General features: G+C 42.2%; 2 protein-coding genes across 10 annotated transcripts in view; one reads left to right on the top strand and one right to left on the bottom strand.

Moving 5' to 3' along the window:
* Positions 1 to 1,979, top strand: part of ttll5 (tubulin tyrosine ligase-like family, member 5) — a 77,038-nt gene extending 75,059 nt beyond the window's left edge. For all 9 annotated transcript variants that reach the window (XM_036150368.1, XM_036150370.1, XM_036150372.1 and 6 more), the window contains one exon: positions 999 to 1,979. In XM_036150368.1, coding sequence (XP_036006261.1) covers positions 999 to 1,051 — 53 coding nt within the window. In that variant the 3' untranslated portion in view covers positions 1,052 to 1,979. The remainder of the gene's footprint in view (positions 1 to 998) is intronic.
* A 2,723-nt stretch (positions 1,980 to 4,702) lies between these two features.
* On the bottom strand, positions 4,703 to 24,758 carry tgfb3 (transforming growth factor, beta 3). Its single transcript, XM_012851801.3, has 7 exons — positions 23,949 to 24,758; positions 15,814 to 15,977; positions 14,308 to 14,425; positions 14,041 to 14,148; positions 9,849 to 10,005; positions 8,882 to 9,035; positions 4,703 to 5,992 (listed from the first exon to the last, which is right to left on the bottom strand). Exons 1-7 carry the CDS (start codon positions 24,292 to 24,294, stop codon positions 5,834 to 5,836), a joined length of 1,206 nt encoding a protein of 401 aa, XP_012707255.1. The 5' UTR covers positions 24,295 to 24,758; the 3' UTR covers positions 4,703 to 5,833.
* Positions 24,759 to 24,903: the final 145 nt, after the last annotated feature.

Below are 24,903 nucleotides of genomic sequence, written 5' to 3' on the forward strand. Positions count from 1 at the left end.
CTTGTTTTACAGCCTAAGATTCATGGATCCATTCTACTGTAGCTCTGGCTGGATGTTTAAGGCATCCGCCGCCCCAGTCTCAAATGTTTTGCAGCCTCTAATAGGTTTGCCCTGTATTTAGCCCCATCTATCTTCCCATCGGCTCTGACCAGCTTCCCTGGCCACTATGAAGAAATGCATCCCCAGAGCATGATGCTATCACCGCCATGTTTCATCATGGGAATGCTGCGTTCAGGGTGGTTTGCAGTGTTAGTTTTTGCAACACATTCCATTTTGCAAGTTGGACAAAAAGTTTGCCTTCGGTCTCATCTGACCCAAGCGACTTGCTCCACACAGTTGCTTTGTCCCCTGCATGGCATCCTTTGGCTTTCTTAAAGACCAGTTTTCAATGAAGCCTAGTGTTCCAGTGACACTGAAGCTTCTAGTTTACTGTAGCAAAATCTGAACAATTTTATAGGTTTGTGAAGACTTTTGCAAGGCACTAAAAGTTTGTCTAGTGTCATTTGGTCAGGCAATGTTGTATCTTTCTCTTTTGTTTGCTGAGCTGGAGGAAGCCACTTCCAGCAGTCGTATCATCATACTCAAAGTCAGCGAGATGTTTTCGTTTTTCAGCTCAGTCAGGCCCCAAAGTGTAAAAGAGCACCAAAACAAACAACTTGCAGCGAGGCGAATGAAAGGCGTACTGTTGGGGAGCACAAACACAGCAGCTCTGATTTTGCTAGGAATGCCTTTTTCCTGCAGGATTTCTGGCTGAACGCCAGCCGATAAGATGAGGGGTTCAGCAAGGAAGCAGTCAGAGAAAAGTGTTTCTAGCTTACTGAGCAGATCTGCTGCTGGCCTCCTTGACCATGAATAATAGATGGGTCAACAGGGCATTCATCACCAGGGTTTTAGTGAATTCATCTGAAGAAAAACTCTTCCTGATCTGACAAAGGTTTCTACTTGTGCAGCCGGGGAGGAAGACATTTAAGTAGCTGCCTTGTTTTGTTGTTTTCCAGGTCTTTCTGCGTACGGCGGGCTGCTCCAGGGCCAGGAGCCCTACCACAGATGACACGAAGACGATCCTGGGCACATCCTGCCGTTCTGCAGGCCTGACAGGTGTCTGTGCATGTAACCGCATCGCACACAGCGATATTCTGGGAAAGGACAACAGAGTAAAGTATTCCCACCATCGCGTAGTATCCTATTAAATCCGTTGCCACAGACACGCGAGGCCAGGAGCGCCGAGCTTTGACGCAGGTCGGGATTTAGTTGCACAGATCCAACACCACCACCACCCACCCCAACCCCTTCCATCGCCCCCAGCTACAGTCAGTCTGCATCCCAGCAGCTGCCTGCTCTCATTCCCCCCATGCCACCAAAGCCACAGGAAGGTTTCACTGACAGATGGCCTTCAGCAGATGGGTCCACAAGACCTGTTGGTCTGTGCACCTCTGGCTGTGTAACTACATCTCTCTAACCAAGCTCTGACTTAGCAAAACAGAAAGAAAATACATGCCAGGCAAGCATAATGAGCGACTTTTGGTATTGTTAGCACTGAATAAGTAGCTTCTTATGTTACTGCAGCACATGGGTAGCCTGAAGCACCTTTCATGTGTGGCTTCCTGCATTAAATACTCTGCGCTCCTATTCTGAAAGCCATACCGCTGCCAAATCTCTGCCTATTGCCCGAGGATGAGTAAAAGTATAGCTTCCTCAGCTTTAAGGCTTAAACATGCAGAGAGTTTGAGCTCGAATATGAAGGGGTTTGCCTTGTCTCCTGTTTTTGAAGATCTGTGATCTAAGTTCACAATTAAACCTGTAATTTCTGCTGTAAAATGTAAAGATGTTGATATTCTTGTACTTGAACGGACTAAATTGAATGGAAATTATTTTCGTTATGTCTATTTACCTATTTATTTTGTGAAATCTGGCTAAGAAGTTAACTTTTAGCAAATCTTTGTGCTCAAAGCAACAAAAAATTACAAATATGTTTTTTTTTATATAATTCAGCAGTATTGTGCAAACACTTTGTTAACCCTCATTACTTTGTTTTGTCATCTTTAATTTGTCATAATATTTCTTCAGGTTTTTTTAAAGGTCTATAAAAGTTGTTCTTTAGACGTTTGCTGCTCTTTACTCATATGCAGTCATTAACAGACCATTTTCAGACACGTTTTTCTGCTGTTTAAGCCTCTCGTTATTAATGAGTCATTCAGCCGTAAATTCACCCTTAAACTCAAAGGATAAACTGGTGTTGTCTCCATATAACAACAACTTGGGGAAGATTCGGCTCTATTAGGACTTTTTCACCAGAGGCTCCTCATAAATACACAATTAGTCCCAGTTTTCTTAGCTAAATCTATGAAACATCACAGTTTGGCAGAGAAGAGAAGAGTTTTGATGCCAATTAAAGGATTCTTGGAGCATTTAAGTCAATACTTCGCTCACAGCGGATGATCCATCTCTCAGGTCTTTTGTCAGGTCAGCTGTATAAAGTAAATTTGGTCTTACACTTCTTTCATCCAACATATATCCACTTTCCACATCAACCGTCAAGGTCAAATACAGAAAACAGCCAAAGTCCAAAGAAAAACTTTGAAAGACCTTCAGAAAGTCTGGGAAATTTTAATATCAGGCTTTTTTTCTGATAAAGAAATAAAGAACAGTGATGTAAACAGAAACCTGCAAAGGTTCAAAATTCCTTAGTTTGATGCTAAACGTCCACATCTAAAGTGCCTTGCTAAATTATTAACAGCCCCTTGACTTTTTCAAATTCATCATCAGTGGAAGGAAATGATACATTGTTTTCAAAGTTTTATCTATATAGGAATCTGTAGAGCGTAGCGTCCATTTCTATTCTGCCCCCTTTAATATGATGCCCCTAAATAAAACCGGGTGCGACCAGCAGCCGTCAAAACTCAATCTTTTTAGTGAACAGAGTCCACCTGCATGTAATTTAATCTTGTTATAAATCCAGCTGGTCTGCGTAGGCCTCAGAGGTTTGTTTGAGAACATTGGTAAACAAACAGCATCATGGAGACCAAGAAACAAAGCAGACAGACAGGTCAGCGAGAAAGTTGTGGAGACGTTTAAAGCAGGGTTAGGTTAAACAGCAACACCCCAAATGTTTTGACACTGATTCATCCATGATAGAAAGTGGAAATTGTATAACTGCGCTGCAAACTACCAAGACATGGCTGTCCAGCTAAAGTGGCCTGCAGAGCTAGAAGAGCAATTTTTTAGAGAAGCTGTCTAAAGGCCCGTGGTAACTCTGGAAGAGCGACAGAGATCCACTGCTCAGGTGGGAAAGTCTGTTAACAGGAGAACTATTATTCGGATACGCCACAAATGAGACTTTGAGGAAGAGTGGGAAGAAGAAACCATAGTTGAAGGAAAACCACAAGACATCCAAACTTCAGTTTGCCAGAACCCAACAAACAAACATTAGAAAGACTGAGAGAGAAAAATCAATGTGGAAAACCTTCATGTGATACCCTCAATGTTTCATCCCTATGGGGAAATATGGTGGCAGCGCCATGCTGTGGAGAGCCTTTCCTTCCTCAGGGCCTGTGGAGCTGGTCAGAGTTGATGTGAAGATGCATGAAGCTTAAAACAGGGCAATCATGGAGCAGAGGTTCTGCTTCCAGCAGGACAACAACCCCTAAACACGCAGCCAGAGCCGCAAAGGACTGGTTTTAGATAAAAGGATGTTCATGTGTTAGATTGGTCCAAAGTCAAGACCTTAATCCCACTGGGAAGCTGTAATTCACAGGCTCTTTCCATTCAATTTGTCTACGAGCAATATAATTACGGTGAAAGTTGGCTCTAAAAATAACTGACTGGGGTGTTCAAAAATTCACGCCACACTTTTCAAGTTGTACAAAAACTTTTGAAGATTGTATCATTTTCCTTCTTTTCACATTTGCCACGCCTTTGTTTTGGTCTATCGCTTAGAATCCCTGTAAAAACACATTAAATTGTGGTTACAGTGTGACAAAATTAAAAAGTTCAAGGGGTGTTAATACTTTCACAAGGTTCTTTAAACCAGGGGTTCCCAATATTCTCAGCCTGTGACCCTCAAAATAACAGCGCCAGAGACCGGCGACCCCCATTTAGCAGGGTGGGGGTGGGGTAGGAGGAGATTAAGAGAATAAAGTAAAAATAAAGCAGTAATTTTATGAAAACCCTTTCCCCTTTGGTATCAGTTTCCCATTTAAGGAAATATTAAATCTATTAATCAAATCAGCATCAAATTATGAGTGTTAGGACTTTGAAATGATTATGCAAACGACTGTGTGACTTTATTCTCTTAATGTTCTTTATTCTTGTACACCTAATATGACTTTATTCTTGTAATTTCCACAAAGAACAAAAATTCATTACAGTTACTGTCGATTAAAGAAAATAAATTATTGGCCACGCAGATGTAAATTTCCACAAAAAAACTCAGAACGTCTGAGAATAATATCACATATTTTTGACAAAAAAAAAAAACTTACGAAAAGTCGTACATTTTGTGGAAAAAATTAGCTTTTCCACAATTAAAGGCATAAATTTGCTATAATAAAACAAGTATATCTCCGACATTGTAAAATCAGAAATTTTGGATCATCTCCCAACCCCCACATTGGGAACGCCTGCTTTAAACCTTTATAGATATTGTTGTTTTCTTTGGGAGCACATGGAGAGCTCACTCAGGGTTTGATGGCCGAATGAAATATTATTTTTTTTTTTTTTTTGTGACGACTGAAATACTTGAATTATGTGCGACATTTTCTCCAATGGTGTTCATCATCATCATCAGAAGTGGGTTTCCTCAGATTGTGGCTTTCAATGCAGCACAATAATGTTATAGACTGTTTTAGAAACACGTGATGAACGTCATATTGTGGATTCGTTACTGTCTAAGCCGGTGCATGCATGCTGCAAGACTCGATGTTGTTCTGTGAAACGTTTTCCGTGAGCGGGCTGTAGCACAAACAGAAACAAAACTAAATAAATAAAAAGGTCACAGATTTGTCCAATAATAAACAAACAGAGCTGTCCAATTGTCATTCTTTAATTAACAAAAAAAAAAAAAAAAAAGAAGTGTTTTCAGGAGTAATAAAAACATTTACAGTTTGTGATCTAGTTGAGTTCATTTAGTGACATACATCAGCTCATATAACAGAAAGGCTTCACTTTAATGAAACAATCCCTGGAATCACCATGCTGTCGCATTACAGAGGTAAACATAACCACAGCCTCACTACGATGAAATAAAGATTGGATTCCAGCATTTTTTATTTATTTTTTTCCTCCCTAATGTGTTTTTTTATTAAACACCATAAACTCCTCCAGCGGTGTAGGATTTTTCGGACGTGTCCCGCAGTTTTGCTCCCAGCAAACGAATCATCTCACCGAACCCCGTCGCTGACGCCATGCTGAGTCCAGTTCACATTCTCAGTCTCTCCATGGTTGCATTACATTTATTGTCCTTGAGATTTACGCCGAGACGGTTGTTCTTGTTCCTCATTCAGTGAAAACAGGCAATAGTCATGTGAGGTACAGGCTTTTTTTCAAAACGCTCTAATAGTTAATAGGACAAACGTAAGTAATACTGGTGTCAGTCAGTGGTGAAGTGGTCTCTGATGAGTTCTGGTAAACGCTGCCAATGATTGCGAGGAGATTGGTGGATTGCTTTTTTTTTTTTTTCCTTTTTCTTCTTGGGCGAGGCTCAAGTCGAGGCGGGGCGGGGGTGGGTTGGTGGTCGTCGAGGATAAATTGCATCCTGCCCAATTTAAATTCCACCCTCATCATCCTCCTCCACGGCTTCTCTTCCCGTGTCTCCTCTCCGCTGAATCCCTGAAGCTTAGCTGCACTTGCAGGACTTGACGACCATGTTGGAGAGCTCCTCGATTTTCGGGGAGCGTCCCACGTAGTAGAGGATGGTGAGGGGCGCCAGGTCCTGAGGAACGCAGCAGGGTGAGGCGGAGGCCTCCGGGTTCAGGGTGTTGTAGAGGCTCAGCATCTGTGGAAGGCGGAGCATTGAGAGAGGAGGGTTCAGAAAGCAATCGCGCTCCGTCTAGTTAAACAAATGTCGAAGTATTGATGGTAGTTGTGTTTTAGACCGACACAATACAGTGCTTTATTGCTTTTTTTTTTTTTTTTTTTTTTTAAATCGAGGTCTTTTTATCAAACAAAAATTGTATTAAACAATAATTACAGCTGTATTAATAAAGCAGTTTTCTCCACTCTTCCAGAACAATGGAATCAAAACCCAGCCAGATTAAAAAAAAATTACAGCAATAATAAAGAAAAGAAACAAAACACAAACATAAGCAATAGTATCGGCATTTATACTTTCACAGTATGTAAGAAAAGGTCGCCATATGTCATAAAACGTCTGAGTTGAGCCTTTTAAAGTGTAACCCCAAAAACTCTTGTTTACACCGATCACATGTGGGATCAAACCCTTGCTTGATTTTGCTTGATCTAGTTTTAGACCAACGGAGACGGTGAACTGAATCACATGTTTATCCTTATTATGTTGTGCTTTATTGGGAAGTCAATCAAGAATTATATATAATTCTGTACAAATAAAAATGTTAAACTGATGCCATTTGCGTTCAGCTCCCTGAAACTTTTTCCTCATGTTTCTAGAAAAAACATTTTCTATATTACCGCTGTACGCCTTTCGGAGTCTTCGCCTACAAGCTTTCCACGCATACCAACTGAAATTTAACCTATCCTTTGTAAAACAGCTCAAGCCTAGTCAGATTTGAATAAGGAGTGTCTGAAAATCACTTAAGTCTGGACTTTTTGTGGATTATGAACGTCCTTTATCATAAAACCTAAGTGTTAAACTCCAGCCCTCGGTCTCCATGCATCGCTGCTTCAAATCTTGGAAAGACCTGGTCAGCGTGAGGCATGGTTCCACTGCTCGGCTCTCTTTGCCGTGTTTCAGGAGCAGTTTTTCTCAGGGCCAGCCCGGGTTTTTGCTGCTCTGCTGTAGAGCAGGGTCAAACTGTGCTGACTCGTTTTGAGTGAACGAACCTCTTTTCAGTGATTGGCCACGCGGGGCCAAGAGAAATGAGAAACATTTCTCTGAGAAAGTCCAGAAAACCTGAAGAGCGACACATTAATATTACGGACCACTATGAACATAGTGGTTCAAACCAAAATATCATTTTATTATCTTCAAACCAGGCCTGTAAGGTTAAAAAAAAGGAGAAAAAAAGAGGAACACTCCAGCTTTTTATACTCAGACCAGCTGTATCAGATCCGTGGGTTCATCGAGACTTTCTCTCATTTCACACTGAAAGCTGTTAAGTTTTATCTCTGAAGTTTCCCTCCATCCTCCTCATGCGGTACAAGGCAGCGGCTGTCTGCCTTTCCCTGCTGCTCGCCCGTCTCTCTGTATAAAGCACCCGGGGGGGAGCAGCGAGGTGCTTTCACAGAGGTGGCCGCTGAAAGGAGCTCAAAAACTGTCTTGCTTCCGCCATGGTTGGGGTAAAAAAACAACAACTATAAAGCAATAATAGTGTCTGAAATCCTCCAAAAATTATAAATATATTCACTGCGGCTCAAAATCGTTTTTATTATCGTCTTTGCCTCGCAATGGCCGAGGTAGAAGATCTCAGATTTGTGGCCACGATTCTGTGCTTGAAACCCTGGAAGCTTCCTTGCCCGACTGGCCCGACGTTCGCAAGCGGAGCCGCTCTGCTTCTGTCTCTCTCCACACACAGTTAAGCAGACAGAGAGGAACTGTGCCTCAAGCTGGAGAATAGAAACAAGAAGTGTTAGAAAATGGATGGATGGATGAAAACAGGCGTAAGAAGGACCGGGCCGCCTCGCTGCCGGAGCTGGAGCTTGGTCAGCACCGGTTTCCTGCTGCCTGGGAGTCCCGCCTAAATAAAGCCGATAAAAATGATTTCACTGCGGTTAAAATCTTTTTTATGAACGTGTTCTCATCGCCTCCACAACGACTGAGACAGAAGATCTCCAATAAAGGTGTAAATATTGAGTCTGTGACTAAAAAAGAGCCTGAAGAAGGAGCGGTTTGCCCCGGGAACCTGCAGCATCACTCTCCAGCACACAGTTTCAAAGCAGACAGGCTCCGCTTCATTTTGTTATCATTACACTGCAAAAAGGAAGCTAAAAGTAAGTAAAATATTCTTGAAATTAGGATATTTTCGTTCATTTGAGCAGGTAAATAAGACTATTTGCCAATGGAATAAGATTTTTGCACTTAAAATAGGAACAACTCATCTCCATCATCTTATTTTAAGTGCAGGATGTCTAATTATCTTATTTAAGGGGTAAAAATACTCGTTCCATTGGCAAATAGTCTTATTTACCTGCTCAAATCAAGGAAAATATACTCATTTCAAGAAAATTTTACCTACTTTTAGTTCCCTTTTTGCAGCGTAGAACTACTGTGATACAGATATTTATCCTTACTCCTTAAAATACCCAAGACAATCCTGCATGTACAGGCATAGAAACATTATTTATATATTTGTTTTCTATTATTTATGTTTCATTTATAATAATGTATTTTGATCATTTACCATTTCTCGCAGATTTCTTTAAAGGCACGAGGGACCAAAGCGACGCCCAGGAGGCGTGTTCTGGTGTGGCTCTGATTGCATGTTCTGGATTGTTTCCTGAATTAACATATTATTAACCTTATTATTCTTAAGGTATGCATGGTAGTAACAGACTAAAAAGTAAAATTTTAGTGTCATCTGCCAAAGGGACGTTGTTCTAAATCTTTTTGCTTTGTCCACGTCCGGAGAACCAGGCATTCCTTTCCGTCCGCTTCGCAATTCTGCACAACCTTGTGCTGATCTACCCCTTAAAATTAAAGTTTGTAATTGTGAGAGAACGGGCGCTGTAAAAGTCAGGTTTGCCTCACCGAGCTGTGGGTTGTGTCTGCGCTACGAAGGTAGGGACAGGGACCGGAGCAGAAGTTTGCGTAGTACCCCTCAGGCTTGTGGATCCACCTCCAGCCCAGATCCTGACGGAAATTAATATATAGTGGTCGCACACAGCAGTTCTCCTCGTAATTGCTGCAGACAAGAGGAAAGAGACAGGATTATGCTTCATTTCCAGATAAAGCGACACTCTGCTAATTACTTTTTTTTTATAAAGCACTTTAAAACAACAGCAGCTGTGCAGACAATAATCAGTAAACATTTAAAATGAAAAAGAAACAAAGCTCCGTCTCCTCTGAGCTTACGTTTAGACCTCGGACGTCCAGGAGCAGCTGGTCAGCTGACCTGAGACAACGAGCAGTGTGGGAGAAGCAGCTCAGAGAGGTGAGACGGGGCAGAAACTTTTAAAAACAACTAAAAGAATCTTTAAATGAACTGTAAAATGCACAGACGTCCTCCCTGTGCCCTCAACCAACGTGGAGAGAGAAGTTCAGAAATTCCTCTCTTAGGTGCGCCCTCATTTTCCCTCTTGGAGTCAGCCCAGGTGTCTCTGGTCCTTGCCCGTCAGCCTAATTGAGAAAGTGGAAAGCCGAGGAGACGGCGTTCGCCGGTTCTGGGACAGATCCCGACTTGCATCGGGCAGTACCTGTGTCACGCCTGACTGCTTGATTAAGAAGCTTATGTTGTGCATTACGTGCCTTCGTGCATTTCTTATCGTCATGCATTATGAAAATGATTCCTATTTTTGACTGTTCTGTTTTTTTTTTCCGCCCCCGTTTTACGATTCAGCCTCCTGTCGTCAGAGGGTTTTTTTTTCAGCTGGTTCCAGTTCTCCAGATTTCAAAACAGGCACCGCGGCCACACAGATTACTTTACAAAGCTTAACACAATGAACAATTGTGCAAGCAGCCCCTTAGTATTTTCCAGAATGAGGGAAGCGGGCCTTACTTGAAGCAGTAATTGGTGTCGAGTGCCCGCTTGCGCCTGCGGGAGGAGGAGTGGACGTCCAGCCTGTGGGGAGGAATCATCATGAGGATGAGGTGAGGGTACAGATCCTCCTTCTGCTTTTTCGCACGGCTCGGATCCTCATAGTCTCCTTCCATGCCTGCAGGGGAAAGTTACGCCATTTATAAAGGATAGCTTTTGTTCAGCAGGAGGATAATCTGCAGGCACAGCTTCAGTCATTCCTGGCTCGCTATTTAATCCTTTCCCAGAGATCGTTCAGTTTTTTATGTAAAACATTCAGGCTTTTCCAGACGAAACTTTCCAGATTCCAACGACCCTCAAGTTCATTTTTAAAAACGTAAAATACTGAAGATCCCTTTGAATTTATTTTCTACAGTGGAAGGTTTTAAATATGGAGCCTGGAAAAAACAGACACATGGAAGGAAGGAAGGAAGGGATGCAGGGAGGACACAAGGAAAGGAGGGAGAGAAGGGAAGAGAGGTAAGGCACAATGAAAGGAGGGAGGAAAGAAAGAAGGATGCAGGGGGGAAGGAAGGAAGAACACAAAGAAGTGCAGGTGAAGGAAGAACAGAGCGAGGGACAATGAAGCAAGAAAAGACTCAAGGAATCAACATGAGAAATGAGGAAGTAAGGAAAGGACTCAAGGGTGAAAGAAAGACTGAAGAACAAGATAGGGAGGGAGGTAGGACAGAATGGAGAAAAGTAAGGACACAGAGGAGAGAAATTAAGGAGAAAAGGAAGTAAGGAAGGCTACAAGGAAGGAAGAAATTATAGGTCACCACAAAGGATACAAGGAAGGAAGGAAAGGGATAACATGACAATGAAAGGAAAGAAGGAAAGACACAAGTTAGGAAAGAAGGAGGGGGACAAGGAAGGAAGAAAAATACAGACACAATGAAGGAAAGAAGAAAGGACTAAAGGACATGAGGAAACAAGGAAGGAAAGAGAGACAAGGCAGAAACAAAAGAAGGACAATTAAGGAAGGAAATATGCACGTAATGAAGGAAGGAAAGAAGGAAAGAAAAAGGAGGCTGAAGGAGTGAAAGGAAGGACACAGAAAAGAGTAACACAAGAAACAAAGGAAAGATGGCAGGAAGAAAACAAGGAAGGACTCTAGGAAAAAGGAGGGACAGAAGTAAAAAGAGGGACAGAAGTAAAGACACAGTTAAACAACAGGAAAGGGGATCAAGTCTGGAATTACAGATGTTTTGCACACCCTTATTTTGTTTTTCTGTCCTTATTCAGAGCGGGAAAGCACTAAAATCTAACTCCATACTTTTCTAGACTGCGTAGAAAACCCTGCTTTCTGTTAACGCTGCTCCCTCCGACTTCCTTCCTCTCCCTCCATCCATTTTGCTCCCTGGGCCGGCATCTGCTCGTCCCATCTACCCCTGATAGCTAAAACAGTGGATATCTCAGGAGAGATGCTGGTAGATTTGCACGGCCCTCTTTAATTTGGGGCCAAACGTCTGCGCCCCGTCGCAACGCATTCCTTGTGGTCAGGCTAGTCAGGAGTGTTCCCAGGACCACGGGCCTGGGGGCCCCTGCGCTAAGTACGATACCAGATCATCTGTGTTCCCATGCTCTGTCTTCCTTTAAGGAACGAAGCCCATCATCTTCACGAGGATCACTGGATGAAGAAGATCCTGGTGAGCAGACTAAAAGTCCATTTTCTAAGGCCAGCTAAGTGTTATAGTCACTTTATCTCCTACGTTTTGTAGAGAACATGAGCTCAGGTCACGTGTAAACTAAAAAAAAAATGTTAGTTACTGAAAAAATAGGAGCTAAATTTGTGCTTTTGAAATAAACTGCTCATGAAATCTACAAATGAAAATCATCCGAAAAAATCAGCCCAAATAGCTCTAATCAGCACAAACCACGCTTTCCAGCAGAGCAGAGATGCCTATCTTTAATATTAGACAAATTAAATGTAATTCAAACAAACCGAATGATTATCTGGCTCCTGATCGGGGATAAAAATTGGCCGGGGCACCTTTATGGCTTTGAGAGATCAAAAGCAGAGACAAAACCCGGGCCAAACGCAGACTGTGACCACAGTCTGGCCAAGGAGACAGGACAACACAGGAAATCCTGGAAGCCCAAAAAAAAAAAAAAGAAAAAGAGAAAAGAAACGAAAGCGTCTGTACGCAGTGCACACAAATCTAGATTGAAACAGAGATGCCTTTTTTTTCTTCTTTTTACTAAGGAGGATGTTGCATGCTGGAAACCTTTTCTTCTCTGTGGCTTTTTTTGTGCATGGAAAATATGTACAGAGGTAAAAAAGAAAAAAAATAGCACACAATCCGCACCTCAGAAACTAATTCTTGAAGTCAAGAGAAACCTGCCCTAAATGCTTGTCGCCTTGTCGGTCCTTCCAACATTTCTGTAAATCAGCATAAAAAGGCAGGATCCCAGAAACTGGATGTTAACGATTTAAAGATTGAGCACCAATCTTTACTCTAACCTAATCTGGCAAAACTAACCCCTTTTTCTGACTAAATCGTCACACAACCGATTAAATGATGTCACTGTTGACTTTTTCTAATCTTTTTTTGTGTTAGTACATTATTTATGACCACTTTTTTTTGATTGTGTCTAACCCCTTGCAAGAGTATTCATACCTCTTTAATGTGTAATATTTTGTCACGCTCAAAACTCGTACTTCAATGTAATTTATTGGGATTTTGTGCAACAGACCAACATAAAGTGGCGTATAATTGTAAAAAGAGCAAATGATGCAAGGCTCACAGCGTGTTTTGCAACTAAAATGCCGAAATGCGTGCCTTGCTAGCTTATTCAGATCCTCTGTGGCAGTGATAATTTGTTAAATTAAATGTTGCTGTAATTACAAGTCTGACATCCTTTGCCTATTTTTTGTGCCAAATAGCTAAATCTCAGCTAAGTTGCATAGAGATTGTCTATGTACATCTTCATAGATTTGTAAAGTGCTAACAGCGGTATTTGCAACACATTTGCCCACCTGAGCTGTGGGATCCCTGCAGCTCCTCCAAAGCTACCTAGGGCCTCTTGGCTGCTCTCCTTACTCATTTAGGTGGTCCGCAATGTGTTGCTGGGCTGATTAACATGGAGCAGTACTTGACTTGGTATTTTTAGATGATTTATTGAACACTGCACTAGATTTTATGTAAGGAGTTTGTGAGTAAAAGGGGCCGAAAACGTCCATGTGATACTTTTCACATTAAAAATGGATTCACAAACTAAAGAATGTCTGGAATATGTCATAGTTGTAAGCTTGAAAATATGCTCTTCTTGACTTTCATTGATTAAAATGAGAGGAGTGGGGAAACCTTTGTTATGTTAGTCTGGTAAAATAGTAAACAAGTCTTAAAACTTTCGTAACAGTTTTAAGACTGTTACGAAAACTTGTTATGAACTGAGAAACTTGTTATGAAACATTTCAGAACCACAGCACTAAGACATTACATTAAACCACTTTAACCAACTAAATAACATCAAAATTGATTTCACAAGCTGTAAAAGTACAGTTAGCGTTTTGCTTTTTATTTTTTGTAATGAAGCACACTTGCTCCATAAACAGGGACAGATATATGTGTTTTTTATGTTAAATGTGAAGATTCTGAATTACATCTATGAAAAGTTTAAGTTTAATTATTGCTGTTAAGGGAGCTCATGTTAATTTATTAGCAGTCTCTAATAGTTTTACTTCACTATTCTCTTAACGCTACTATTATTCCGTTTGCTTGCGCCGCTTTTTCCGCCAGAGTTTCTCCTTCCACTCAACTTTCCATTAACATGCATGCGTCCAGCAGTCTGTGAACAGCCACTTGGTGTAGCAACAATTTAGTGACTGTTGGCTGGATGGCTCTAAAGCTAAAATAGACAAATTCTTTAGTAGTTTTGGCCAAAGTTGTTAAAAAACCACAGTGGACGACCTCAAGAGCCGCAGATTGCACATCCTCCATCTAAATGAGTGAAGTAAATGCTTGAACTACATCAATCTGTGCGTAATGATGCTATACAATATATAAATTTTAATTACTGGGTATAACTTTTCAATGATATTCTAATATATTGTGTTGCACCTGCATGTGAATCCGTGAGGTTACTTTTTACCTTAAAGTGAAGCACAGCATAACAAGTGCTAATACTTGTTACTCTTTCACATCACCGATGCGTCCAAAAGACGTCTCACCTTTGAATTTGACTTCCAGCACTTCATTTGTGTTTTCAGTGACTTCACCATTAGGCCTGAAAGTGGGGCAAGAGCAGTGCACACTGATCTCCAGGCCAAGATTGGTCTCTGGGGGAACATCAAAAAAGACAAAAATCTTAACAGATGACATGTCTCCCGAGGCGTTTATCCTTCATCTCTTAATGAAGCTGTTATCTTTCCGACTGGGGTTTTTTTAAAAAAAAAAGCAAGGTGCGAAGGGAGGAAGATCTGCGGTTTCCAACTCACCGCGGTACGTCAGCCATTCCCTCACTGTCTTCGTCACATCAAAGGAGATCCACTCCGGGGTCCCCTTGGTCGGGACGGTCTTGCCCCCGACGTAGCGCTGCTTGTATTTCTGGAGGATCTGTGAAGAAAAGCTGAAAATGTGACCCTGAACGTATTTTTTTTTTTTTTTTAAACACACAAATATACTTGCATACAGAACAAAGGCCGTCTGTCTGAGCCAGACTCTCCAGGATGCCTCAGGCCAAAACGTCGACTCCTAATGGGAAAAAAAATGACTCCCCGCGTTGATGTGCCCCTTTTTTAAGTTAATGCCTGACTCTTACCCTCCTGCTGTCAGTTCCTATGCTTATCTGGAACAAACTTCCAGAAAACTGTAAAAGTGTGGAAAGCCTGAGTTCTTTTAAATCAAAATTAAAAACACATTTGTTTAAAATTGCCTTTGACTGTTCTAGTTAAACAGTTTTACTGTTTTGAATGTTCTTTTTTGTTACTACATTCTATCCCTACTTGCTTTCATTCTATTTTCTATCTACATTTTATTATTTTGCTATATCTTAATCATGTAAAGCACTTTGTATTGTCTTGTACTGAATTGTGCTATATAAATAAATTTGCCTTGCCTTGCCCTTGCCAACGAAGACCTGGCCATCCAACTCACCAGCCAATTAAATCCCATGTCACAAAGTTCAAAAATGAATATCTCTCAGGTCATTTCTACTGACCAAACCTGACAATGAAGGAATCTGTATGTGGACCAGCACTTTTGGGTGGTGGGTATGAGCCCTTGGCCCCACAGCAAGGGGGCTGTGGATAACCGGGTTCCTGAACATTGTCAGCATCTTATCGGTCTTCCTGTGGGAGCGAGGGGCCGATCCACTGCCAGCATCAGCCTCCTGCCAATCCGGTCTAGCCTGAAAAGTGTGGGGGCGGTTGAACGGCTCCATTTACTCCCACCGGTGGGCGACCCTGCCTCTATCTCCTCCCAGGCCCCTGGAAATAATCTTGAGGGCCTGACAAGCCTGCATTGGAGCACTGGCCTGAGCTTTGCCTCAGAGACGTAGTCCGGAGACGCTCGTCTTCCTGGCAGGAAGTGTTGGAACCCGATCGTTACCCCCGACTCTCCTACAGGAGATTAACGAGGAGACCGAAAATATATGTCTTCATGCCACCCCGTGCGCAGACATCAACCATATATAGATGTTTCAACTGACTTCAAAGATTAAACATGAAACAAAAGAGGCGGATATAAAAGCCTCCTTGATCTAGTATGTAAAAGGGTTTTAAAACGTGTACTGACGTAGAATCCATTGCGATATAAGCACATGGAATAATAATCAGCCCGTAACGTGGGAAAAAAGGGAGTTAGACTCCCCAAATATAAATGCTGTCATCCTTCCACTGACCTACGAACAGCTTCAGGAGAGAAACAGAGAATATACCCCCCACCGTGCACCTGTGCTCTGCTGAGAGAGGAACTTAGTTAGTTAGTTAGGTTAGTTCACGCACCTGGTAGAGCTCAATCCTCTGCTCGTTTTTCTTGGCACTGGGGTTAGGGATCCGCAGGGCTCGAAACTCGGCCCGAAACAGGTTGGTGGCGTTCTTCTCTATCATCGACACGTTGAAGCGGAAAAACTTGGAGGTGATGCCCTTAGTGCAGACGTTGAGGTCGTCTGGAGGTAAACAGAAAATTGCAACTCATCAGTTCTTCCAATGAAGCAAATAACATGTTTTTGGATAAACCATTAAAATTCTTAAAAGTATGAAACGTTTTGTTAACGTCCCTAAAAACGGCACTTTTGACACAATAAAGCCTTTGTAGCCACAGTTTTCCTCCGTGGTCCATGCCGCGGCTAGGTCAGATAGCTCAGGAGGAGGGGGGTAAACAGCCAGACCATTGAGGTGACTGCACCTGTTTTTTGGGAGCAAATATTTATGTAATAACAAGCCAAAAAAAAAAGTTTTCCTTTTCAGCATTTTCTTCCTTTTTACGTGTCCAAAACTCAAATTAAATCAGTAACGGCTCCCTTTAGATGACTCTCCTGTATGCTTAGCCACAGCCATTACCTTTAGTTGCAATTGTTTTTTTTCTGTGTCTGAGCCAAATGGAGGAGAGACTGCAGCCTGATTGTTTATCAGTACTTTAACTTCTCTTCCATCCACCACATATGTCGCATTAGTTTGAAGTGATGTTTAGAGGCAAAACAGCAAAGAAGCTAGGAAACTAGCTGTAAAAGAACTTATAGACTGAGTGGCATGACGGATGAAAGCTGCAATATTGTAGAGTGGCTTTATGTGACTTAAACATGATTGACTGATTAGTGAAGGCTGAAAAGCCGCTGCATATCTCACCAGTATAAAGTAGGCTATTTTAGTGGCATTGTTGGAAGGAAAGTGTCGATGAGATCTCTCTGGTTTTGTCACAAACAGCTGTTTGCCACTGCAGTGAATTAAAGGGGCAGAAGGATCACCGCAGAACCTTTTAAAAACCTTAAACAGGGTGCTGGTTTGTTAGGTCTCCATGCTTCTACTTACACATAATTTCTAATGATTTTTTTCCTTCTCACTGGGAAAATCATCATATAAATCTTTGCTTTATTAACTTAAATTCAAGCCTATTGGTTTGCCATCAATACTTTTCTCTTTTGCTGGACCTTGCGTCATCCACTAATGTGCTGCCTTGTTTGTGTAAATTAATATGAGATAAATGCACTACTTTATTTACTCTTCTTTCCTATTTTTTTTGGCTTGAAGCTCCTCAAAAAGAGCATCAGGAGCCTGGAAATCGTTTGATGCAGCACAGATTTAGATCGATACGCTTCTTCTGGGTCCAATTTTAAAAACCTTAAACAGGGTGCTGGTTTGTTAGGTCTCCATGCTACTACTTACACATAATTTCTAATGATTTTTTCCCTTCTCACTGGGAAAATCATCATATAAATCTTTGCTTTATTAACTTAAATTCAAGCTTATTGGTTTACTATCACTACTTTTCTCTTTTGCTGGACCTTGCGTTATCCACTAATGCCTAAGTTCTGCTTTCCAAACATAACGTCATCACTCTTCGGCAACTTTTGGCTGCCTTCTCAGCTGCCTTGTGCTCACTTCTTTTCTTTCAAGCTTTTTTTTTTTTTTACATATTTCTTGATTTTGGTCATGGAAATAAGCTACGACTGTTGTGAACGGCAATCCTGAGCACAACTGAAAAGGCAAAGCTGTGGAAAAACATTGTGTTGGCCCTTTAAAACAGACCGTTACACAAACGTGACCCTAACATCCCAAAGCATTTGTAGAAAATACTTTTAACGATCATCACAAACCATCTGCTTCTGCTTTGTGTAGCCGGAGTTAGCAGCGAGTTAAAGTCATGAAACGGGAACCAAATGGCTCGTGTGGTGGTGGAGGGGGCGGCAGAGGGACAGCATCTTGCCTCCCCTCCTACAAGCACACAACAGGTGCTTTGAAGCTTCAAATGGAAACCAATTTGTTACTCAGAGACTTAGTTGGAAAGATGCATCTGCAAGAACGACGGCGATTTCAGGCCACAGAAGGCGTCTTTTATCAACACAAACAGAATCGGCTTAAAGAGTGGCTGCTATCTGAAAAGCTTCCTGTTAAATTGAAGTCCCTCTTTTTTTTTTTTTTTATTCCATTAAACAGCGCAGGAGTTTATTATTTTAACAGGCAAAGCGCATGCAGCGCTGAGCAAAACAAGCACATAGCAAACTTTTTACGAGCCAAGTGGAAACAGTCATTTACAGCCAAGCTTTGGCTAATTTATTACCTCGAGCTTAAGCTTTACTACCAAGCCTCGGATTATGCTGGTGGTTGAAAGGCGCTGTGCACCTTTTAGCTGATTTGCACCTCGGGCAGTTTCGGGACGAATGGAAACTCAGAAGCTGTTTTCTGTGTCATGCAAAAGGAACCCGCACATCTCCAAGTGTCTGTACTTCATTTGACCCATAATCCTATTTCAGTGTCCTCCCAGTCATTATGTGGTGTTTCCATACAGGTTTTTTTTTCTCAACTCTCCCTATTTATAGACGACCTTTTCCGTGTCTATCCCCAGCCAGATATCTGTCCAATGTTTTCCAGACAATCAATACGGAGGAATCCTCAATAGCCATCCCCCCCCCCCCCCACCCCTCACTCATGTCCCCGTTTCTCTCCCCCTTCCTCCCCCACAGAAGGTGGAAAGCCCCACTTTGAGGGGAGATTTGAAATTCTAATCAAGTCTTCAGTTTCCTTTTGGATGACCTCATTTTTCCCATTGCAACACTTTTTAGGATTTCAAATTGCGACTTATTTTTGCCAGGGGTCTGAGAGGTAATTTGTTCCATCTTGATGAGAGGAGGGAATTGTTTGTGTAAATTAATATGAGATAAATGCACTACTTTATTTACTCTTCTTTCCTATTTTTTTTTTGGCTTGAAGCTCCTCAAAAAGAGCGTCAGGAGCCTGGAAATCGTTTGATGCGGCACAGATTTAGATCGATACGCTTCTTCTTCTGGGTCCAATTTTATGGCTAAATCCGCTGTCGAAATGAAAACCAGAGTGAGACTTATTTAAAGTAAACAAGTTAGATTTACTGTTGCCTCAAAGATGTTTAATATTTGCTACTAGATTAAAATGTCATGTTATTTTAGTTTATAATTTTATGGAAATTTTGTCATTGAATCCTTGATGAATTTGAAAAAATAAAAAGTTCATTACAAAAGTAGTCATACCCCTTAAATTTGCTAGTATTTTGTCATTTTACAACCACAAACTTCAGTATATGTCATTGGGGGTTTTATATGCTAATAAACTTCCAGTTAAATACAATTAAACTTGCACAGTGGCCAGCACACTGCTTTGAGCAACAGAAAAATAACACTGTGCATCACCGTGAACACGCCCCCCCTTTAAAACATCATAGCTGCACCATCGAGTCATTTTTCTTAATCTGCTTCCACGTCTAATAATAGGAAGTGCATGAATCACAGATGACTCATTGTGCTTTGTTTGCATATATTTATTGGATTCACTCTTTCAGTCACAAGGTTGGGCATCTGATGAATGAAAATACATATTTACATGTTTTAGTTGACTGGAGACAACATCTATGGTCTTAAAGATTATAATAATTTTTCAGATTCTGTCACATTACAACCGAAAAGGTCAAGAGGCGTTATAGTGATTATGTGGGATTGAGCTTTTTGGCAACCATGCAAAACGGTATGTTTAGCAGAAAACTAACACTGGACATCAGCCAGAAGTCCCCATCGGCATGGGAAAACATGGCGGAGGCAGCATCGTGCTGCATTTCTTCAGCAGGAACCAGGAAACTGGTCAGAGCTGATGGGAAGAATATTTGAAGAAAACCTTTTGTTCGCCTTTCAACAGGACAGCACCTCAAAAGATATAAACATGAAAATGAATGATTTTTGGCACATCCCTCTGAACACGCCATCCTGAAACATGGTGGTGGCATCGTTACGCTGTGGAGATGCTTTCGCTTAGAAGGGGCAGCAAAGCTGGTGATTTGACCGGAAGATAAATGAAATTAAATTCATAGAAATCCTGTGAGAAAACTTCTGTAAAAGCCTCTAAATCTGCGACAGAGGTCTGCTTTCCAGCAGGACTAGGATCCTAAACACACAGCTGGAATAGTTTAGATCAAATCATATTCGTGTTTCAGAGACGTCCAGGTAAAGTCCAAACCTAAACGAGCCTCTTTATTCAACCGAAGCAAACTTGAGCACTTCTACACACATTTTAGTCTCTAGATGACAAAAGCTGGCAGAGAAAAATCCAAAATAAAATCTCCAAGATTTTAACTGGCTGAATTGTGGTTATTCTTTGTAGAACATTCAGGAAATCGTGCATCCTCCTCTTTCCCCTTTACAGTTATGCAACACTTTGCGTTGGTTAGCATGTAAAATCCTGATAGGGAATATTAAAAAAAAGTTTGTGGCCTAACAAAATGAGGGGTCTGAATACTTTTGCGCGGCGCTCTGTATGGCCGGGACATCACAATGTACGCTCAGCTGCTTCGTCAGCGGGAATCAAAGTAGCACAGGCTGGTTTTCTGTGAACTCTTCATGCTTTAAACGCCACGCCCTGACGCCATCAGCCCCACTTCACACCCTCAATAAAAGCTGGTGTGATGGGGACGCTTCCTGATATTCGCTACCGGTAATCACCTCTCTTTGCCCTTATGCCCGGAGCACACTCTGTGATGTCAGCCTCTCCTGGGCTTTGAGGAGGTAAACAAAGGAAATAGTAATCATAAGTCTGCAGGTGCTACCCAGCTGCTGCGGTGTCTAGATCTCATAAAGCAAAGCAGCAATTTCTTTGGAAATGTATTAAAGTTTCACTTGAGCTCTTTCATCCATTTCAATTCCAGCATCTGGAATCTGGATTTGTTTGCGTTAGGTTCTGCTGGAAAGGTTTGAGTTTCTTTTTTTTTCTTTTTTTTTTCTTTCCCTCTCACAAATAAATTAAGGTTTTTATATAAAGCAATCAAACTTCCTATCACGAGGAGGCTCTCGTTTCTCCACTCCATTCATCAGATACTGACTGCTGCAGATGAGATAATGTTGACGGACCTCTGCACTTGATTAAACATGAGGAAGCAAAATTGTGAACCTGTGGGAGTTGGTTGGAGAGATGCTGTTTCCCTGGGAGCAGGCCAAAGACCTCTGTCTCTGTTTGTTCAGATGACATCATCTTTTTACTATCCCATATATCAGATACCCCTGCTGTCCTCATATTTTCTACCGGCCCCCGACACTGAGTCAGTGATTGGCTTGAAATTTCACTGAAGCTGCATGATCCAATTTGCACGGCATGGTCGAGTCGGTATCCTGCCGCAGGTCGTGCTTTAGCTTGGCCGTCTCCTTTCCCTTCAGCTGTGCACACTGGTCTTCTGACAGCAGCTCTGAACTGCTGCCATGTCTGAACTCGGCTTCTTCTGTGTATTCATAGATGGCAGAATGCGCCGATTTCCATTGGTAGTAGTGTCTGGAGCAAGTGGTGCATTAAAGTCTGGAAGAAAGGTTTCTGTTTAACTTCTTAGCTGCGCTTGAATTTGTTTAAAAAAAAAAAAAAAAGAAAGAAAGAAAAGTAAAACTTGACCAGGTTCCCAAACACTCCCACCATCCAAAAGCAGCGCATGTAAAAGTCATTATATCCAGCAAGAAAATGAACTACACTGTAAAATTATCAAGGTGACAGACATTATGTTGTGCTGCGTGACGAGCTCCCCCTGAAATTACATAACGGGAAAGGGGGAAGAAAAGTTTTAATTAATGTGTTTTTGGCATCCTCCGATGATCTGACTAATATCTTCCTTGGATTACAAACTGGGTAAAAAAAAAAAAAAAAGTGTTGCCAGCTGTAAATCAGGTTCACGTCTTCTATTATCACCTAGAGTATATGGCCCGGTGCAGCATGATGTGTCCTGGGCACCTGGCCATCTCAGATCCCACTGCTCAGACCTCTGTTTGTTTTGGGAGCTCCGGCTACCTCTGACCAGCGGATAAACCCCGAGCTGTGTATTTTGATTGTCAGAAGCACTTTGCGGGACCCGGGAAATGGATTTGATTCAGTACTTGCGCTGTGGCTCTGCTCAGTGTCACAGCGCAGCATAAACACCTGTTGGTTTCAGAAGGGTACGTACATACGGACGGACGCCTCCCCCACCCCCCCCACAACGCTCTGTGACCTCTGACCATTAGGGGGCACGAGTCCAAACGGCCCCTCTCCGGAGAGTCGGCCTCTCACCGAGCTTCTGCTACTGATTTATGGAACAATCAATGGGCCATAGTTTATACAGGAAATACCAATACGGATGAACAAGGGAATTAGATCATAACACAGAGGTACTCAAAAGAAATAGAGTAGGGGGAACCAGAGGTGAGCTGCAGTGGATGAAAAATATCAGGGCCAGAAAAATGGAAATGAGGTATTAGAGTTGGCAATAAATAGAATATTTAACAGCCTGAGAAATTTCCTCACTTAGGAATGTGTCAGACATAAGCTGGAGTTCCCAGGGCTTTGGTGTGAGGTATACGTGGAATGGTGCTCATTCCTATTAGACTGTTTACTCTTTCTCTCTCTCCTTTGCACGGCGCTCTTCTAATCGCTGGAGAGTCTGTGCGTAAAACAGCACAGATCCCTGTAATGGATCTGGTGTATTTTCCTTAAACTGCTTCCACAGCTAATAGTAAGTGTACAAAATTTCTTCAAAAACTGTATCCCAGGATTTTGTGGAAAGATGGCCCTCTGACGAAGAGGAGACAGTAAAAATGGAGATCCAGCTGCATATTTACAACCTGTAGTAATTAAAACCTGAGATGGGAAAGGTTAAAACTATCCGTTTCACATCTTCTCCCATTAAAACCACACACTTAAATGCATTTTACTGCAGTTTTATAATAGTCCTGTTTTACAAAATCCCTTCGCAAACACTATTCAGGAAGGAAATTAAAACATTTTACATCACCCGAAACCCACAACAGCGAAACACGGTGGCGGCAGCATCATGCTGCGGGGATACGTTTTGAGGAGGGCACTGGTTAGAGCTAATGGGAAGATAGGACACTCCTAGAAGATGATACTCATCTGTGTGGCATGCTATGTGCTCAAACACCCCAAATAAAATCAACTACAACCAATTGCTCTCAGAAATCACCAAAATCCACGTGTGTAGGGTTATATCTTAGTTGTTCTCTCCCAAGCTCTGCAGAATCCTCAAAGGGGTTTGTTAGAGAACATCAACAAGATTCAAAGCTCAAATGGGGGAATCCGTTGACAGCAAGGTTATTTGCAGGTAGCCACAAACGCTGTAGGGGGACAGAGCAAATACGTGGAGGAAGGGGGTGTCTGGTCAGATAACACCTAGGTGAAAAATGCTACGTATGGCTGGAACGGCATGTCACTGTGAACACACCGTCACCAGGGTGAAGCACGGCGGCGGCAACATCATGCTGCGGGGACGCTGTTCTTCTGCAAAGACGGGGAAGCTGGGCAGAGCTTATGGGACGATGGATGGAGCTAAATACAGGAGAGCCATGGATCAAAACCTGCTGAAGGCTGAGAAGGACCTGAACCTGGCCTGGTGTTTCACTTTCCAGCAGGACAACGACCATAAACACGCACCCAGAGCTATAACAGAATGGTTTATATCAAAGATTATACCGATGTCTGAATCTCCAAGTTCGTGGGGTGGCCCCTGTCCTGCAACTTTGTGACGTGCCCTAACATCTGAATCAAAGGAATGGATTTACCTCCCTAAGCAATTTCCAATTGGGTCCTGCTAACAACCCGATGATGTGATCCAGGTGTGTTGACATAGAGAAACATCTGGAAGCTGCTGGACACCGGCACGTGGAGGACTGGAGTTTGACACCTGTGGCCTAGTCAAAGTCCAGACCTAAATCAAATTCCACTGACCAAGAGAGGCTGAACACAACTGCAAGTCACAATTTCCTGATTAATATTTGTAACAAAGGTTGGAAAACCATGTGTAGTTTTGTCTCCACCGTACAATCATCTTAGATATAAGGGTTTGGGTCACCTCGTGAGTGGAAAAGGCATAATACGGTTTAGTTTTCGGATGACATTATCTTGGATCTTATAGATGGAAAATTAAAACTCACTGTTTTCTTGTGGTCCAAAGATCATGTCGACCTTGTAAATCTCTTTGGCGTAGTACTCAGTCTCTGTGTTATCCTGGCCGCAGCTCTGCTGTCGGTTCCTTCCCATCTCCTCTATGAGCTCCCTGGTGCTGTTATACAGGGCCAGGACCTCAGGCGATACCTGGCTCGGACTTGTCGTCTGAGGCGGACTTGTCATCCGGAGTTTGCTGAGAATCTGTCCTCGGACCGCCTCGACCCTCTTCTTCTTTATGTGGTCGATGTCCACAGTTGTGCAAGTGGAAAGCGAGAAAGTCATAATCACACAGTTTGAGAGGAGGAAAAACAGGAGTGCTTTGCCCAGATTCATATTTCAGTCTGAGTTCACTCACAGCCGCAGCGTGTCAAGTGAAAATAAAAAAAATTAAATAATAATAATAATAAAAAAAGAAAGATCAAAGCCAAACTCCGACTTCAACAGAATCCCTTTTTTCTATTTTCATTCAGGTCGTGAGCGAATTGTGTTCCTGGAGGAATCCCATTTTCTCAAGTGCTATGTCATCTTTGCAAAGTGCGCGTTTGCGTGGGCGCAAATCCGTGCCATTTTGGAATACAACCACGGCTCTTTATCAAAACTCTTAATTAGACTCTTCATCCCCCCTGGTCCCATTCAGGTATTTTCCCCCCTGCCTTTGGTTATGTTTCAGTTGGAGCCAGTCTCTGCGCCCTGGTTCAGTTTCTCCATTCCACTGGGCTATTTTCATCCACCTTCAGCCCTCTGTTATCCCCCTGCAGTCCAACTTCAAACTCACTCAAGCTTCTCTCCTCTCTCTCACTCATGCTTTATAGTCACAGGCGGTGACGTTTCTGTGGGCGGGGCAACAACTTGTAGCCCGTGTTCGGACAATGAGTTCTCTCCTATCACGAAATGTATTGTAGATGTATTATCCGCCTGTAAAAAACAATAATAAAAAAAAAA

Source organism: Fundulus heteroclitus, chromosome 19 (genome assembly GCF_011125445.2).
Source record: "Fundulus heteroclitus isolate FHET01 chromosome 19, MU-UCD_Fhet_4.1, whole genome shotgun sequence".
NCBI lineage: Eukaryota > Metazoa > Chordata > Actinopteri > Cyprinodontiformes > Fundulidae > Fundulus > Fundulus heteroclitus.